The sequence below is a fragment of the Copadichromis virginalis genome, linkage group LG23 (genome assembly GCF_057382275.1).
Source record: "Copadichromis virginalis isolate Kocher_CV1m ecotype Utaka linkage group LG23, C_Virginalis_male_GT1.1, whole genome shotgun sequence".
In the NCBI taxonomy this organism is placed as follows: domain Eukaryota; kingdom Metazoa; phylum Chordata; class Actinopteri; order Cichliformes; family Cichlidae; genus Copadichromis; species Copadichromis virginalis.
The window spans coordinates 19,914,083-19,932,695 of NC_140639.1; the positions used below are offsets into that span (position 1 = coordinate 19,914,083).

Sequence of the window (18,613 nt, forward strand, 5' to 3'; positions counted from 1 at the left end):
AGGGAATAAAGGTGAACCTGCCCTTTGTAGCTGCTTCTCAGCCTTGGAAATCCCCTCTCCATTCCCTCTCTAGGAGATTGGTTTCAGAACCAGTGCAACATGTTGAGGTGACCCCCACTATATCCAGCCAGTATCTCTCGATCTGTCACACAAGTTCAGGCTCATGCTTCTACAGAGCAAATAAATAAAAGACCGGTGAACATCTATACACTGTTGTGCTTTTACTGCCTTACTGCATTTTCAGTTTTGCTGGCTTTGTCAGAAAGGTGATACAGTTGTGCTTTTATGGCTTTATAGGCAATGTGGGATTACATTTTAGGATTAGGGGAAGCCTCCTTTATAAATATATCTGACTTTGTGACTGTGCAAAAATCATTTCCTTGAATGCAAACATTTTCCATTTGAATTATAGTGTTGCCTTACATATGGCAACTTTTTGGGAGGGGATTTTATGTCAGATTATTGCTGACCTCTGCTGCAAAAAAAGATTTTTAATGAAATCCTAAACTAATGAAAGGATCTCAGAAACATTGAAAGTATTTTTTTGACAAAATTCAAATCAGCAACTTAAAAAGTTTTCGGGAAAATCAAGAGTTGCTCAAATCTGCCGCTGCTGTTCTCAGGGCAGTTTTATTCTCTGTGTGCGTGCTAAGCGGCGGTCTTTAGTGCACGCAGCCAGACAACAACGTTTCCATGACGATTGCTTTGATGGCCCGTTGCCATAGCGCATAATGTGCCTGGAAGCAACGGGAAGCAGGGCAAGTCAGATGATTCAGAGAAGAGAGAGCATGGGAATATATGGAGGGAGAAAGATAGGGAGGCGGGATGATTAAAGACAGGATGAAAGAAGAATAAAAAAGATGACAGAAGAGAGAAAGAAAGGAATGAGGAGAAGAAGAGAAAATGTGAAGATGAAGATGGAAAGAGTGAGCGAGAGACATAAAAGATGAGGGAGAGTATAAGGCGCCTGTCTTTGATCCTCTCAGCGGAAAAACAGAACACAGCTGTGTTTGTATTGCTCACTTTGTGAGGACTCAGCTTCCTTATGGGGACAAAAAACAAGCAAAAGGTAAATCAGGACACTTGAAGATGAAGATGAGGTTAAGGCATCATTTTTCCCTGGTTTTTTAGAAGGTCCTGGATGCCATCTGGGTCAGTGGTGGTGTTGTCCAGGGGAAGATTAAAAATGTTTCAAATAAAATTATAAGAAAGCAGCTGGATAAACCCCTGAAATTAAGCTGCAAGATGAAGGACTCCTCTGCTTGCAGACCATAAATAAAGGAAGTTGGGATAACGTATGCTGTTAAATGATGAGGGCACACAGCTGTGTAGGTTTTGGTTCAGTTAAGAGCAACAAGAACACATATACTGTAATATCGCCTAAGTCTAACTTCCAGTTTTTAATGCATGGTCTCAGTTGAGGTTTTTTTAGATCAATTATTTACCAAGTCACATTTCGTAAGAGGCAGGCCATAAACTTTCCAAAGTAAAATGACAAAAAAACACCCCAGAAACAACTGGAAATAATACTAACCGACTGACATCAGTTGTCTCCAGTTGACCAACCTGAATGCATAGCTCTAACTGTCGTTGTCTTTGGTTGTAACTAATAATGCAAGGTCTGTTGGCACTGAATGCAACTATTTTCATTTGGCTTATGGAGCGCCACCAAAAATCTTAGCTGTCTGTCTTTTCTGTGCATTCTTCTTCTTCTTTAAATCACTTATTGAAATCAGTGTCTTCAAACTATTACAAATTATGCCAATGTGTTTTCAGTAGTTAGTGTCTTCCCTCAGTCATTTTAAGATTCAGGCCCTGTACATGAATAGTGGTGTTAAACTAAGATGTACATTTTTTGTTTGTTTTTTTTTGTTTTTCATGCAGGTTTACACTCTCCCTGCCCTCACAACCACCTCCCTGTCTTGCCACTTTGTTGCAACTCCGACAACCTTCCCATCCCCAAGGAGAAGAATGATGGCTTTATGGAGAAAGAGAAAAAGAATGAACATGAAAGAGGAACTGGTCAGGAGAAAAAGACAGAGAACACTTGTTTTGGCTCACAGACAGAACAACAACAAAGGTTTTTCCCCCCATCCAGAGGCCTGTTTCAGGGAAACACCTCCACCCTTATGTCCAGCCCAGGCCTCACAGGTTCGAATCTGAATATGGAGATAAGTCGGCGGCGTATCTTCAGCCTTGAGCCTTTCCATCAGAGCAGCATCATAAACAGCCGGCTGAAGAGAGGGAGGGAGGAGGACAGAGAGGAGGAGATGGAGGTGGAGGAGGGGACGGAAAATCTGAGCAAGAAAGCCAAATTCACAAATGGTAAGAATTCAGAAAGTCTTCATGTCTGTGATTTTATCTTTTTCTGTTGGGATGCTGGAGTCTTCTCCTACTGACTCACTGGTCTTGATTACAGAGTCATCTCTGGAAGACGTGAAGAAGCTGAAGGTCTGCATCGAGTTGAATGGCCTTCGGCTCAACAAGCCCCGCCTACCCGGGGAGTTCAACCAATGGCTTCCCACTGGTCAGAGATCAGCAGAGGCCAACAGGAAGTTCAGAACAGATGTCCCATCCATCAGGGCGAGGTCAGACATCAGCGAAGGCTGGTGTGAGCCCACATTTATGAGAAGGGATGGAACGAGAGGTAAACCCTCAAATTTTGCTCTTTAAACTTGACACTTTGCCTCAGATGATTCTACGTGTATTCAGGATCCGACTAAAGAACAATAAAAAAATTTAATGTACTGTGAAACTGGAAACTAAAGAATAAAATGTGTTTAGACACGAGTAGAGACATGTCTATAAGCTGACAGCCCATGTCAAGTTTCATGATGATTTGGACTTGTTTCACTTATTAAACCACACTTCTAACCCACGCTGCATGAGGCACACATTTATGTGTCAGCGGCAGACCTCTAACAACTTTTATTCTGAAGGCAGAGCTGTGGGTTCAGAGCAGAAAGCTCTGCTGCTGTTGCTGCTCGTGCTGATGAAATCTCTCTCTGCGTCTCTCTGCTGTCATCAGTCCTCCACCTCTCCATTTCCTCCTCCACCCCCTCTCGTCTCTCCCTCACAGCTCTTTTTCCTCTCTCTGTGATTGCCGGAGCACACGAGTGGAATTACACCAACGACGTATGTGTATGTGAGCGTGTGTGTAAATCTGTGTGTGTATGAACCCGTGCGGCCTCGTGGCGTGCTAATAGCCGTCTAACATCTCCCAGATGGAGCTGTCACACTCGCAGTAATACATAGGGAATGTGTTAGCAGCCTCCTCCTCCTTGTCTCCTTGCTCTGTTTGTTGAAGGCTGCTCGGAGTGGCACTCACAGTCTGTGCTTGTTCTCTTCAGGATGTCAAATTCACTTTAACTCAAACCAAATAAATCCAATTAAATCCAAACCTGCCATTAGTGGTGGTGGTGGTGGTATTGGTGCATCTGACTTACAAAGTCTCTGCTGATTTCATGCACTTGCCTAAGATCTGCAAATTTACTACATGCTAATGATGCTGATAACAAGGTCTGTAAAGCTATTACTTTTTAGGAGAAACAAGTTGGAATTATTGCAGACCAACACGTAATTAATTTAAATAAACCCAAATGCAGCACATTTGAATGCTGTTGGAACTTGATTTGTCAAGATGATACAATCAAAAGCATTGATTTAAATGTGATCCATTTACATCAAAATAGGAATGGACCAAATGGAGCACCCTGTGGTACACCAGATTTATGAAATAATTTAGGTGTTTAATTTGAACAGCCATTGGCTGCTTATGGTTACTTTTCTGCTGTCGTGGAGTTTGCTGGGAGCGCTGAGCAGTTATATTTACCAAAGCATGCACTGCAAGGATTTTGCTCACACTGATTGTTGACTGTATGTCAGTTTTTGTTGTCCAGAAGATTAACTTTACCAATGACTTAAAGCACTTTGAAGATATAGGCAAGGCCTTCTTTGATAAAGACATTGTCTAGATGGGAACATATGTTGCTCTAAACCTGTTTATTGCATTTAGCACTGATGGCCTAATATGCCACCATACCATCAGAGACGCAGGCTTTTGAACTGAGCACTGATAACAAGCCAGATGGTCCCCCTTCTTTTAGTCCAGAGGATGCTGTGTGTTCCATGTTTTTAAAAAAAAAAAAAAAAAAAAAACTATTTCAATGTGTCTGATCACAGAACAGTTTTCCATTTTGCCTCAATTTTAAATGAGCTTTTGCCCATTTCTGTATAATGTTCACATAAAGCTTCTTTGCATGATAGAGCTTTAACCTGCAATGGTGGATGGCATGGTAAACTCTTTTTATCTATTTCTGGATGCGTTCCTGAGTCTATAAGGTGGTTTTCATGACAGAATTATCTTTGTTTTTAATGCAGTGCTTCCTGACAGCCCAGAGATCAGAAGCATTCATTACTGATTTTAAGCCTTTTTCCTCACACACAGAGATTCCTCCAAATTCAGTGAATCTTTTGATGATATTGTGTATGTTATATGAAAGATCTTCAACTCTTTTCAATTTTATATTGATAAACTATTAATAACTGCAATTTTTTACAGACTGGTGAAGTCTGCCTCTCATGGATGCTCTTTTTATACCCAGTCGTATTAATGATATGTAGTCAGTTAACTTAATAACAATGCCCTCCAATTGTTTCTTTATAGCACCAATGATTTTTCAGGCACTTCCCAACTTTATTGACATGTCTTTCTGTCATTACACTCAAAATAAGGTAATATTGTTTTTATGAAAAACGCCTCATTCTATATAAGACTGAAGCCATATAAGAACTCCTCCTGCATGTATGGGGTAACATGGAATCTGACTGGGCCATGATACTCAATTTAAGAAGCAGCCCGTAGGACAGTCATTGGTGTGAATCTTGGTGGTAACCTAAGAAACCACTAATGGTTGTTGGTGGTAATAGAAGCCATCAGGCTGTAGAAAGAGTACTTTCAAATTTTGTTGGGCCAGGGGACTCCTGAAAAACCACCAATACCTGGGGTCGAGAAAGACTGCTGCCGTGACAAAAACAGAGGCTATACAGAAGGACTTTTTGTTGGCCTTAAAGAGGTTCCAGTAAACCATTCAGAAACTCAGGAAGGGAAAGCAGGGCTTGGTATTTTTGGTCGGGGAGTTGCTGGTGCACATTGTGAATACTGCCATGTGGTGGAAGTGGTACTTTGAAAAGCTCCTTCCTTCCTGCAACAACACTGTTGTTGGTCAAGTTTACCAAAGGAAGCAGAGACTGAAAACTTGCTGAATATCTGGGCAAAAATTGCAAAAGTTTCCCCCTAAAAGCTCTAGAAATTGTTGGGCAGTCTTCAGACACACCTTTTCAGGGATACATGAACATCTGGAACAGTACCTATGAGGTAGCTGGGAGAGATTGTGGTTCTCATTTGCAAAAGGGTTCCCTCATATGTGATTCAATTGTCATGGTAACACACTGTTCAGCCTGTTGGAGAAAGCTGAGACGGAAGCTTGGACCCTCTTTTCCTTCTCCAAAAAATTCCACCTTGGAACAGTGGGAAAGCTCTGTACTAGGGGTGCAACGATACACAAAATTCACGGTTCGGTTCGGTTCGATACTTTGGTGTCACGGTTCGATATTTTTTCGATACAAAAAAAAATGTTCATGCCTTTTTAATTTGTCATTTATTAAAATTATAAATATATATTTTAACACAAAAGTACAGTTTTTAAATTTAACCCTAACCCTTGTGCGTGTTGTTTTTTAGCTCGTCATATTGCAGCCACAGAAATTCTTTTGTCCATGAAACCATAAAGCTGCACTTTCTTTTTGCTTTATAGTCTGATTTGTCATAACTTCTCCGTTTTGTGGTAAGCTTTTCTTTGGCTGTCACTTCTTCACCCTGACCTGTCTTATTTGGCTCAGCAGAACTACAATATATATCTGTCTGTGAAGGTTCTCAATCATCCAGGTCATCGTAGTGAAATACAGTGGGGCAAAAAAGTATTTAGTCAGCCACCGATTGTGCAAGTTCCCCCACCTAAAATGATGACAGAGGTCAGTAATTTGCACCAGAGGTACACTTCAACTGTGAGAGACAGAATGTGAAAAAAAAATCCATGAATCCACATGGTAGGATTTGTAAAGAATTTATTCGTAAATCAGGGTGGAAAATAAGTATTTGGTCAATAATAAAAATACAACTCAATACTTTGTAACATAACCTTTGTTGGCAATAACAGAGGTCAAACGTTTACTATAGGTCTTTACCAGGTTTGCACACACAGTAGCTGGTATTTTGGCCCATTCCTCCATGCAGATCTTCTCGAGAGCAGTGATGTTTTGGGGCTGTCGCCGAGCAACACGGACTTTCAACTCCCGCCACAGATTTTCTATGGGGTTGAGGTCTGGAGACTGGCTAGGCCACTCCAGGACTTTCAAATGCTTCTTACGGAGCCACTCCTTTGTTGCCCGGATGGTGTGTTTTGGATCATTGTCATGTTGTAAGACCCAGCCTCGTTTCATCTTCAAAGTTCTCACTGATGGAAGGAGGTTTTGGCTCAAAATCTCACGATACATGGCCCCATTCATTCTGTCCTTGACACGGATCAGTCGTCCTGTCCCCTTGGCAGAAGAACAGCCCCATAGCATGATGTTTCCACCCCCATGCTTCACAGTAGGTATGGTGTTCTTGGGATGCAACTCAGTATTCTTCTTCCTCCAAACACGACGAGTTGAGTGTATACCAAAAAGTTCTACTTTGGTTTCATCTGACCACATGACATTCTCCCAATCCTCTGCTGTATCATCCATGTGCTCTCTGGCAAACTTCAGACGGGCCTGGACATGCACTGGCTTCAGCAGCGGAACACGTCTGGCACTGCGGGATTTGATTCCCTGCCGTTGTAGTGTGTTACTGATGGTGACCTTTGTTACTTTGGTCCCAGCTCTCTGCAGGTCATTCACCAGGTCCCCCCGTGTGGTTCTGGGATCTTTGCTCACCGTTCTCATGATCATTTTGACCCCACGGGATGAGATCTTGCGTGGAGCCCCAGATCGAGGGAGATTATCAGTGGTCTTGTATGTCTTCCATTTTCTGATGATTGCTCCCACAGTTGATTTCTTCACACCAAGCTGCTTGCCTATTGTAGATTCACTCTTCCCAGTCTGGTGCAGGTCTACAATACTTTTCCTGGTGTCCTTCGAAAGCTCTTTGGTCTTGGCCATGGCGGAGTTTGGAGTCTGACTGTTTGAGGCTGTGGACAGGTGTCTTTTATACAGATGATGAGTTCAAACAGGTGCCATTCATACAGGTAACGAGTGGGGGACAGAAAAGCTTCTTACAGAAGACGTTACAGGTCTGTGAGAGCCAGAGATTTTCCTTGTTTGAGGTGACCAAATACTTATTTTCCACCCTAATTTACGAATAAATTCTTTACAAATCCTACCATGTGGATTCATGGATTTTTTTTTCACATTCTGTCTCTCACAGTTGAAGTGTACCTCTGGTGCAAATTACTGACCTCTGTCATCATTTTAAGTGGGGGAACTTGCACAATCGGTGGCTGACTAAATACTTTTTTGCCCCACTGTATATATCCTGCCGCACTCACATAAGCTCAGCGATTCTCTGCGCGATCAACCTCTCACATGTTTAAGCTTGCTGCGGGAGATTTCACTTGTCATGTTTGCATAGTAAGCTAACGATTAATAAGACTATGTCAGAGGAATTGGTGCACAAATTATCATCACTCACAGATCAGTGCTGTCGCTCTCTATACACAGTTCGCACGATTGCAAAGTGAAAGCAAAAAAACAAGCGCAAATTCAAACACGATTTCAATATGTCACATATTGACAGTGGCTCACCCAATGACATAATTACCCAGCTACATTTCTGAAAGAATGCAAAAGCATTGACATATATTTTTCCTTCCTACAATAGCCCGACAGGCAGGGGAGAGATAGCCCCGGGACGTCGGGCTAGCGATATTGCGAGCCCTGTATCTGATTGAGGAATCACTCATCTTTGGAAAAGAGAGTTTATTACAGAGAAATGTCTCTTTCCAAAATAAAAGCTATACTATCCGCTTCTTCTGGGCTATATTCTCAGCAGCATATTAAACATATCAGGTCTCCATAAGGAGAATCCTGTGCTAATAGCTGTCTAAATGACTCGGCTAAAGTTTGTAGCATGCATGCTTGTTGTTTTTGTCTTTGCACTAGGATGATGTCGGTGTAAATGTGCAGTCATATTCGTTGTGTTCCCACTAGTGCTTTCAGGTTAATCTCGTTGAAATAACCTTAACGCCACAACACGGCAAATCTCCGTTAACGAGCTACCCTATACAGAGGGGCTAGACGGCCAACACGTTAACGAGCTAACTGCGCTAACACACTAGCTCCCACCCATGTAATTGAGCATTGCATGGCACATCCAACATACTGTTTTACTTTAGTCCATGACTCGCTTACCTTCAGGGTCATACGTCACATGAAAACCAAAATAATTCCAAACGCCAGATCTGAATGAGGGTAGGGAGGTCCACTTCTGTCTCGCTAGCTTGCCCTGCGCTCTTCCTTCTGACCATCCTGTCTGTGTTGAGTGCTCAGTGAATCTGCGTTCGACTACTCCGCCTAGGCTGCATTCTCGAGCCTAGGCGGAGTAGTCAAATGCAGATTCACTGAGCGCTCAACACAGACAGCATCGTCAGAAGGAAAGTTGATAAAATAAATTACAAATTTTGTATTGTTCTTTTTTTTTCTCCCCTTTGGTTTTCTTTCTTTCTCTCCCCCTCTTTCTTTCATTCTTTCCCCCTGTCCTATCCCACAGTCATGTCTGTCCCGTTTGCAACTGAAAATAAAATAAATTCATAATTATAATAAAGGTCAATCAAATGGACCAATATGATGATCCACTTAAAATAAATCCTCTTGGCATCTTTCTTGGCCTCAAGACAACAATTCTGATGGCTATAGATCCAAACGGGACACAAAAAAAAAAAAAAAAAAAAAAAAATTGAAAAAAAAAAAATTGAAAAAAATTGTATTGTTCGATACATATGCGTACCGAACCGAAAGCACTGTATCGAACGGTTCAATATCGATACGAATATCGTTGCACCCCTACTCTGTACCCATGGGATCATGGGAGTTTGACAATCAAGTCTGCATGTGTCTTATAAATTTGGAGAATATTTTTTTCCAGGTTCCCTGAGGTGAAGTAAGAGGTCCTCTTAACTGTATAACTACAGGTTTCATGAGTCACAGTTACCTGTGGTCATACCTCAGTATAAGCAAGCCTTGACATAATATCAAGCATGTCTTGGTGGGTGTTAAACTCCATAGAGGATGTCCCTTGTTGCCATTTCTGTTATTCATGGACAGGATCTCAGGCATAGCTGGGAAGTGGAGAGTGTCCATTTTGGGAACTTCAGGATAGCATCTGATTTTTGCAGATGGTCTGGTTCTGTAGGCCTCAGAACATACTTTTGACACATACTGGGACGTCTGAAGCAGAGTATGAAGCAACTAATATGAGTGTCAACATTTCTAGTCTGAGTCCATAATTCTCTGCAGGAAAAGAGCAGATAAGTTCTTCTATGATGCAGGAGAGTTGCTGCCCCAAGTAAAAGAGTTTATCTTGTTTATAGAGGATGATAATGTGGACCATGAGATTGACCAGTGCTGCATTCACAGCCACAGGGGAGTTGTACCAGACCAGACAACCAGACACCCTACCCTTATCTGGGATCACTCTTTGAGGGTGTTTTCATACCTATAGTTTGATTACTTTGGTCTGAATCAGTTGGTGAGTTTGTAACCTTGTAGCTTTTCCATGTGGTTTGGGTTGTTTTCACACAGAGAAAAATCAGAGTGAACTCAAAGTTAACCAAAATACATGACAATGAAATACGTGAGAATGTTCAGTCCGCTTATTACTGAGATGTCTGGGTTGGGAGCAACAAAAGTAAATACAGGAACACATTGCAGTCTTCTGATGTATCCGAGAACACTGAGAATTCATGTTCATCTCACAGCTAGTTGCTGGTCCATACACAACTTTGTACATCATAGTGCAATTCAGTATTCCAGAATGCAAAGCATACAAGTAAGTTTTTTAGCTCAAACTTACAACATACTAGGGTGCCGGTTTGGCTCAGTCGGATGAACGAGCGACCATGTTCCGCATGGTTGAAAGTAGGGCTGCCACAAACTATTATTTTGATAGTCGACTAGTCACCGATTATTTTAGCGATTAGTCGACTAATCAGATCATGCATCCATTGGATGTAAAAGTACAGCTTACTGCACAAGCATGCATCTGCTCTTATATAACTATCATTAGCTTACAGCTTTAAGTGTGTAAGGTATGTGCTAACTAAAAATAAAGACAAGATGATAGTTTATTAAATTTTAATGAAATTTGCAGATTGTTTTGGTGAAGTTTAATAAACTCCTTGCTATCTAAAATATAACAGGACACCGGAGTATATTCTCCAGCATCTCACACTTCTGATAATCATTTGTCTGCTTGACGTTTATTCAGCTGTGTAAAAACTAGAAGTTTAATCTCAGCCAAACCGATTTACTCAGGAACAAATAAAATACTACAAAAAGCCAAACAATAACATATTTAAGTTATCTAAGTGACTTATATATGTTTAACCTGAGTAGTGGTGGGTTTGAAAACGATTTGCCGGGAGTCCATTGTTCTCACGGGCTCTAGTGAGCCTTGCCCCCGGCTAGCTATCGAGCTAGTGGGTAACAGACGTCTCCGAAAACGTCGGAGCGCTTTTGAAAATATGTGGTGTCTTGATAAACTGAGCAGATATTTGAGATTTACACGGCTACATTCTCGTCTGAAAATATGTTAAACGTTTATTTTGTGACCCAGAAAGAATAATAAGAGTAATATTAAAACTAACTAGCAGCCACCATTGTTGGAAACTGAGCTGGGCTGCGCTATTAATTCTGTGATACAGTTTCTTCTTCTTCGGGGTTTAACGGCAGCTGGCATCCTTGTACATGCAGTGCTGCCATCTTCTGTTTCAGTCCATTATTACACTCTTAAATCCTACTACTTATCCCTGCGTCTTTTGTGATCTCATAAAGCTTCAAACGACGCATCGACTATCAAATCAGTCGTTGACGAAATCGTTGACGAAATCGTCGACGTAATCGTGACTCTTCGACTAATCGTGGCAGCCCTAGTTGAAAGCAGCCAGCCCGGGTTCGGGTCTGGCCCGTGGCCCTTTGCTGCATGTCATCCCCTCTCTCTTCCCCTCCGCTTTCCAGTATATATTCACTGTATTTATCCAATAAAGCTAGTCAAAAGGGCCAAAAATATATATTTAAAAAAACTTGCAACATAACTGGTAACAGTTCATTTGTAACTCTCTTGTTCAAAGGGTCTCAGTGCTGCTGTTTTGGACCCAGTGCGATTACTATGTTCACACCTGCACAAACAAACCGCGCCAAGGGGGAAAACAGATTAAATACCGAAGGTGTGAAAACACCATGAGATATATTGGAGAGTTCAGATAATGGGAGGGAAATTGGAGCAGAGTCACTACTTCATTGTGTCAAAAGGAGCGAAAAGATTAAAAGCTCCAACTCTAAAAAGTTCTCATTGTAACCTGAAGCCAAGTGAGGAAGATACAAAGTGATAGAAACGCTCCTGTTGAATTCTATTCGTAAGGCTCTTCTTCTTCACAAGCTCAAGAAAAACGTTTGTTGGTCAATTTCATGACTTTTTAGACCTGGGGATAATGTCACCAGTTGTGACATTATTTATAGGCAACCTCTCCTAGTGAGTGTGGTCGTGGGCATTTGAAGGAAAATTACTATTTACTGTGTACTTTGAACTATATTGAAAGATAGCCATCTCCATTCTGTTCTATAAAGACTATGTTCAATCCTAGTTTTATTCAGTTCACTGATCTTTACAACTGAGATAATGGAACTTGGGGAACACAGTAGAATTTTCTTCTACGATCGATCGATATGCACAGTCGCACCTGAAAGCACCAGGTGTTTGCAAGAGGGGCGTGGCCAGTGATTCCAGATAATGATCATGTCATGCTTGAGAAAACAATGAATGCTGCAGTTTGATGATTAAAATGAGGAGCTGTTTTACTGCGACACATCCAGAGGGATTCGCACAGACACACACACTCAGTATTAGCCCTGTATGTGTGTGGGTCTTTACACGTGTCTCTAATTTTGTGCGTCTGCGCAAACTAGCTTCCAGTAAATGATAAATTCCTGTTTAGTAGCTTCACACATTCACGTGCGCCCTCATTATGTGCTGTATATGTTAATCCTATTCACAGAGAATGAGTACGTAGGTGAATAAAGTGTGTGTGTGTGTGTGTGTGTGTGTGTGTGTGTGTGTGTGTGTGTGTGTGTGTGTGTGTGTGTGTCTCTCTCTGTGTGTGTGTGAGTTTGTGTGTGTCCAGGCTGATAAATAATTCAGCAGATGGAAGCGGCGTGACTCCCCGTCGGCTCTCAGAAAAAACCTCTGGCTGTGTGTGTGTCTGTGTGCATGCGCGTGCAGTGGCATTTACACATTAGCGGTTGTGTGTGTGTGAGCGTGTGAGACGGCACAGCATGTGTGTGTTTTTCTGTGTGAGTGTTTCCTCCAGGCGTCTGCAATGGAAAACATTGCAAGCACTCTCTCTCTCCTCCCCTCCCCCACTATTTGCTACCTCGTTCGCCCGTTCACTCGCTCGCTCGCACGCCTGCTTGCTCGCTGCTCCACTCAAGCGAGGAAGCTGTGTGTTTCTTTGTTCCTCTCTCACGCTCTCTCTTGCTCTGTCTCTTATTATCTAACCCGTCCCCGGCTGAAGGACAGACGGCGGCTCATTTTGGGCGATGAATAGAGTCTTTGCACAAACAGGAGAATGATCACAAGCTGCAAGAAAAGTTTAAGTTTGTCGCACAAATTGGCCATTTTTAAGGTCACCCTAAAAATGTATTGACTCCGATTAACAGAATACAATTTTTAAGTGACGTCCACATTTAGGTTGGACATACGTTGATAGCTGGCAACTTGGATAAAAAATACCATTAACACAAAGCCATGGAACTAATTTTTCTATCATATCTGGTGTGATCTGTGTTTTAAACTGTCCTCATTTTCATTCATAACTCTAACTCAGCACTTCTAAGGGATATCATCATCCTTGATGTCCATCCAGCCTAAATCTCCATCAAGTCCCTGAAAAATCTTAGAACACGACATATTGTTCTAAAATAAATTAACTGTGGTGTATCACATCTTTGGAAGTTTCGTTTTTCTAGCCATACTTAGGCCTGTTTACTGCCACACCTGTTGTCAATCAAGAAATAACTTAAATAGGACCTGTTTGACAAAGTGGAGTAGACCAAAAGCTCCTCAAAAGCTAGACATCAAGCATAATCCAAGGAAATTCAGGAACAAATGAGAAAGGTAATTGTGATCTATCAGTCTGGAAAATATTATAAAGCCATTTCTAAAACTGTGGGATTCCAGTAAACCACAGTGAGAGCCATTATCCACAAATGGCGAAAGCATGGAACAGTGGTGAACCTTCCCTGGAGTGGCTGGCCAACCAAAATTACCCCAAGAGTGCAGTGAGGACTCATCCAAGAGGTCACAAAGACCCCAGAACAACATCCAAAGAATTGCAGGCCTCAGTTAAAGTCACTGTTCATGGCTCTTCCATAAGAAACAACATTCATGGTTCATGGAACCAGGAATTTTGCTGTCTACAAAAACATCCTAAGAAGAATGTCCAGGCATCTGTTCATGACCTCAAGAAGAAGTGCACTTCAGTCCATCTCTGAAGAAGAACAAACTGAAGAATTTGGAGTGGCCTAGTCAAAGACCTGACCTGAATCTGATTGAAATGCTGTTGCATGACCTTAAAAAGCTGGTTCATGCCCCAAAACGCTCCACTTTCACTGAATTACAATAATTCTGCCAAGATGAGTAGGTCAAAAAATCTCCACAGTGCTGTAAAAGACTCAGTTATGACAAACACTTGAATTGCAGTTGTCACTGCTAAGGGTGGCCTAACCAGTTATTAGGTTTAGGGGGCAATCACTTTTTCACACAGAGCTGTGTAGTTTTGGATTTTTTTCTCCCTTAATAATAAACACCTTAGTTTAGAAAGTGAATTTTGTGTTTGCTTGTGTTATCGTTGTCTAATATTTGAATTTGTTTAATGATCTGGGGAAAAAAAGTGTTACAAACATAAAAAATAGGAGATCAGAAAGGGGCCAAACACTTTTTCACAACAACTCTAGGTCTTCAATATATTCTCTGTCAGAAACAAGCCATCCTGTCTCTTTAACCCTCATCCATCCATCTATTATCTTGGCTTATCCAAAGTCAGGTTGTGGTGGCTAGCATCTCCCTTAGAGATAGGATGAAGAGTTCAGTCATTTGAGAGCAGCTCAGAATAGAGCTGCTACTCTTCCACAGCGAAAGGAGCCTATTGAGGTAGTTTGGACATCTGACAAGGGTGCCTCCTGGGTGAGATATCCCAGCCATGTCCAACCGGGAGGAGGCCCTGAGGAAGACCCAGGACACGCTGGAGGTTATATCGCTCTGCCGGCCTGGAGATGCCTAGGATGTTCCCCTGGAGAGAAGAGAATGTTGTACTTTCACCTACAAATTTGTTTCTAGAGATTACTGAATCCATTATATTTTCTCCTAGCATCATATAAATTGCACTTCAGGATTTATAAAAACTAAAATAGAATTAACAACCTCTGATTCAAGACTGAGATATCTGTTAGATGGATTGTGATAAAAAGTCATTCTTATCTCTGGATAAATTGGAATCACTGTGACCGTCAGCATTTTAATGTAACTTTAATTAGTGACCAGATACCTGCAGGACATGCGTTCTGTTCACAGCCAAAACAGTGATTTTATACCTAACATAATGCTTTTAGTCGTTGTTCAAGTATTTCCACCACGATAAACAAGTTGATACCTGATGACTTTTTAAAAAAATTATTATTAATATCATTTGTAATTTTGAATCAGTTCTGCCAGAATTTATGTTTTGACCAGAAACAATTCATCCCTGATTTGTCTTTTGTTTTTTCTTTCAGTTTTCCACATGGCCCCCCATCCCTCATCTCCTACCCATCTACCCCGGCAACCATCCAGCTCTGTACCTCGGCAACCTGCTCCCACATCTTTTGCCACCTTCACTTCCTTCCACCTTCAGGACAAGCATCAGAAGTTGAAGGAGAGCCACAAGGTGTCAAATTTCCTTCCTTCCTTGCCTTCTCTTCCTCCCTCTTTCTCTTCATCACCTGACCCCCATCCATTCCGCTGCCATGATGATGACCCAGACAAGCCGAAAGGCAAGCGTCCCTGCAAGACGAAACACACCAGAGGAGAAGCAGCAAAGGCGGAGGGACAAGACGAGGGTGGAAGTGATGAGGAAGAAAGGAACGGGAAGGTCAGTTTTTTTGTTTTTTTCTCTTTATAAAATGTGATTTATTTATTATTTATTTAGAACGAATGGATTTTTGAAGGACACCTTGAATAGAACTGTGAGCATCTGAGAGAAAGTGCAAGAGGTCATCTGTGTATATGCTTAGTTTATGTGCTCTATTTCTTCCGCTGCGTATTAGCAAGGGGATTACTGGCCACATCAAAAGAATAGAGGACAAGACCTCTGACTCATTTCCTCTCAAAATATGAAAATAGAAAAGTGTGATTCATTTTAATTTGCCATCACACATAAAAATAATGAGACAGGCAGGCCACCTTAGATTTAAACTGCACCCTTCAAATGCACACAAATGTGGAGAAATTGAGTTTGTTTTTGGTTTTTTTGTTTACTTAAATGCAGAAATGGTAACACATGCAAATGATGTGACTCAGAATGACTCAAACGCCCACACACTCACCCAGAGGGATGATGTCAAGAGGGAGCGCTTGTTTAACTCCTTGATATCGTTTTATATCTGTAGTAATACACCACAGCTGAAGGTAAAATCTAAGTGTCTAAATCAGGTGCTCGTCTGTGGACCGAAAAGAAAAGGGCATCTGGAACCGTTGTTTTATATTTGGTAAAACAAGTCCAGGTCACAACACCCACCAGTCTCTCTGGACAAAATGGTCCCTATAGGTTTGAAATACGATGGCTAGAAGTCAAAGTCTATGAGATAAGTGTGAGATATCCTAATCCTCAAGAGAAGTCTAAGCTAAAATGCCCATAAAACCAGTAACCAGTTCAAGATACCCATAAAACTGTCTTGGTATAATGACAAAACCTAAACGAGTCGCACATGACTAAAACAAGATGGCAACAAGTCCAAGTAAAAACATAATTTCTGCAGAAATGGCCAGGACGGTTTTCCAACACTCTATTTTTCGGTCTTGTTGTTTGTCCTCCCTCTCGTCTCTTTTCCGTCTCTGTTAATCGCTGCAATTATCGTCCTGATTGGAGCTCACTGGGAAAACTCAGCAGGGACGTATGTGTGTTTTTACTGTCTGCGTGTATGTGTGTGTGCATGCGCGTGTAATTCAATTCGCTGCAGATTAAACTGAAGGAGAGAGCGAGCGAAGGAAGGAGGGAGGGATGGAGTGACTGAAGGTTATGAAGGAAGAATAATATTCTCCACATGTACTGCTGGTGTGCGTGTGTGTGTTCATACTGTGTGTGTGTGCGGGCGGAGGATTGTGTCGTTTTGACAGCTGCTGCACCGGAGATTTCCTCCGGGCAGCGAGGACACAAACACACGCTCACACACGCACACACTTTCTCTCTCTTCTCGCTCAGCCCTCCTCCTCCTTGTTGGAGTCTGCTGCGCTAGAAAACACACACACACACACCTCCAGGGCAAAGCTCGCATCCTGTTTGCCGATGCGTGGCGGCGAGCGGCTTCGTTTGACAGACACCTGCACACGCACATTACACACTCACACAAACACCCTGACACACATAAAAACATTAACACGCACACACCGTCTGGCTGCTAAGCGGTGGAGGCTGTTACGGTGGCGTCAGCAGCTCAGCGCTGCATTTTCATCCAGCTCTACCTGCTTCTGATTTGATTAAAAGTACAGAATATATTTGTGTATATTTAGGTTTGTTTCTGCTTGAATACCACAGAAAATACTTTTCATCACTGGAAAAAGATCAAGAAAATGTCCTCATTTATTAAAGTGACCAGTTAATTTTAATGTAAATATATTAGGACCATTATCAAATTGCTTCTGCCAATATTGTGAATGTTTAGTGTTTGTTGGTCTTGGTTTTGTTTTTCATTAATCTGGCAGTTCTGCCAAAGAGCTCCTGAGCGATGAACACTTGTTGAACTCACAGCCTTGAACCTTAATGTCGAAATAATTAACTCTTTGCAGGACCCAGTATCCTCTGGTTGGCTGATAGTTGTGTAGTGTGGTGCAGTAGTAGTAATTGCATTGTTAGTTTTGATCTGATTTCCCAGTTTGCTGCTATATCCAGTTTACTCTGCCGATACAAAAGAGAGAAGTCATCTTGATTTTTCGCCAAATCATCCAATTCTGACCTCCTTGTTGTTTGCATGATGGACAGGCTGATAGATGTGGTCAGGCAGGAGTCTCCATGGGCTGTGATGTTTAAAGATGACACTGTGATCTGTAGTCAGAGTAGACATTAGAAGTAGTGAAAGTTGATGAGTTTAAATTCCTGGGGGTCAACCATCCAAAATAAAAGACGGTGCATAAGAGAGCTGAAGAAGAGAGTGCAGGGAGGGTGGAGTGGGTGGAGACAGGTGTGCAGGGGGATTTGTGACAGGACAGCAGCAAGACTGAAATGGAATGTTTACAAGATGGTAGTAAGAATTGCTGTGATGTATGGTTTGGAGATGATGGCACTGGTGAAAAGACAGGAGGCTGAGCTGAAGATGTTTAGATTTTAATTGACAAGATTAGAGACTGGACAAGATTAGAAATGAGTACATCTGCGGTTGAGCTGCTGAGGTTGAGCATTCTGGAGACAGAGAAGCAAGGCTGAGATGGTTTGGACATGTCCAGAGGAGGGATAGTGGATAGAGCAAAGGATGGAGATGGAGCTGCCAGGCAGGAAGAAAAGAGGAAAAACTCAGAGAAGATTCATGGATGTAGTGAAAGAGGACAGAGGCAGAAGATTGGTGCAACAAAAGAAGAGGCTAGAGGAAGACTGTGATGGAGGCAGATGATCCCTTAGGAGCAGTCTAAAGATGAAGAAGAAGAAAATATCCAGCTGATTGGATCTGACTGTGCTTATGTTAAACAGCATGTGTTGCGGAGTCATTTCTTGGCACATATTGGGCCCCTTACTGGTGGGGCATTGTTTAAACACCATTAATCCAAAAGATCAGCTTTGTGGTGGAATGGGAAATTTCCATCATGGGTGTGGAGTTGAAAAATCTGCAGTAACTGTTTAATGCTATCATGTCAACATGGACCAAAATCTCTGAGGAATGTTTCCAGCACCTTGTTGAATCTGTGCCATGGTCAATTAAGGCATCTGGATGCAAATTGGGGTCCAATCCAGTGAACTGGGTAATTAATTAGCTGGTGGGTGTGTAGAAGATTCAAAAAGTACACCAAAAATGCCAGATGTTGCATGTTCTTTTAGCAAAATGATTACAGTATAGT

General features: G+C 41.9%; 1 protein-coding gene across 1 annotated transcript in view; it reads left to right on the top strand.

Annotated features, from left to right (window-relative positions):
* The window catches only part of LOC146680717 (BCL-6 corepressor-like), a 49,399-nt gene that overhangs the window by 13,240 nt on the left and 17,546 nt on the right, over positions 1–18,613 (top strand). Inside the window, exons 3-5 of the mRNA XM_085447324.1 lie at positions 1,885–2,325; positions 2,420–2,647; positions 15,085–15,440. Of these exons, the coding sequence (XP_085303450.1) occupies positions 1,885–2,325; positions 2,420–2,647; positions 15,085–15,440 (1,025 nt within the window). The remainder of the gene's footprint in view (positions 1–1,884; positions 2,326–2,419; positions 2,648–15,084; positions 15,441–18,613) is intronic.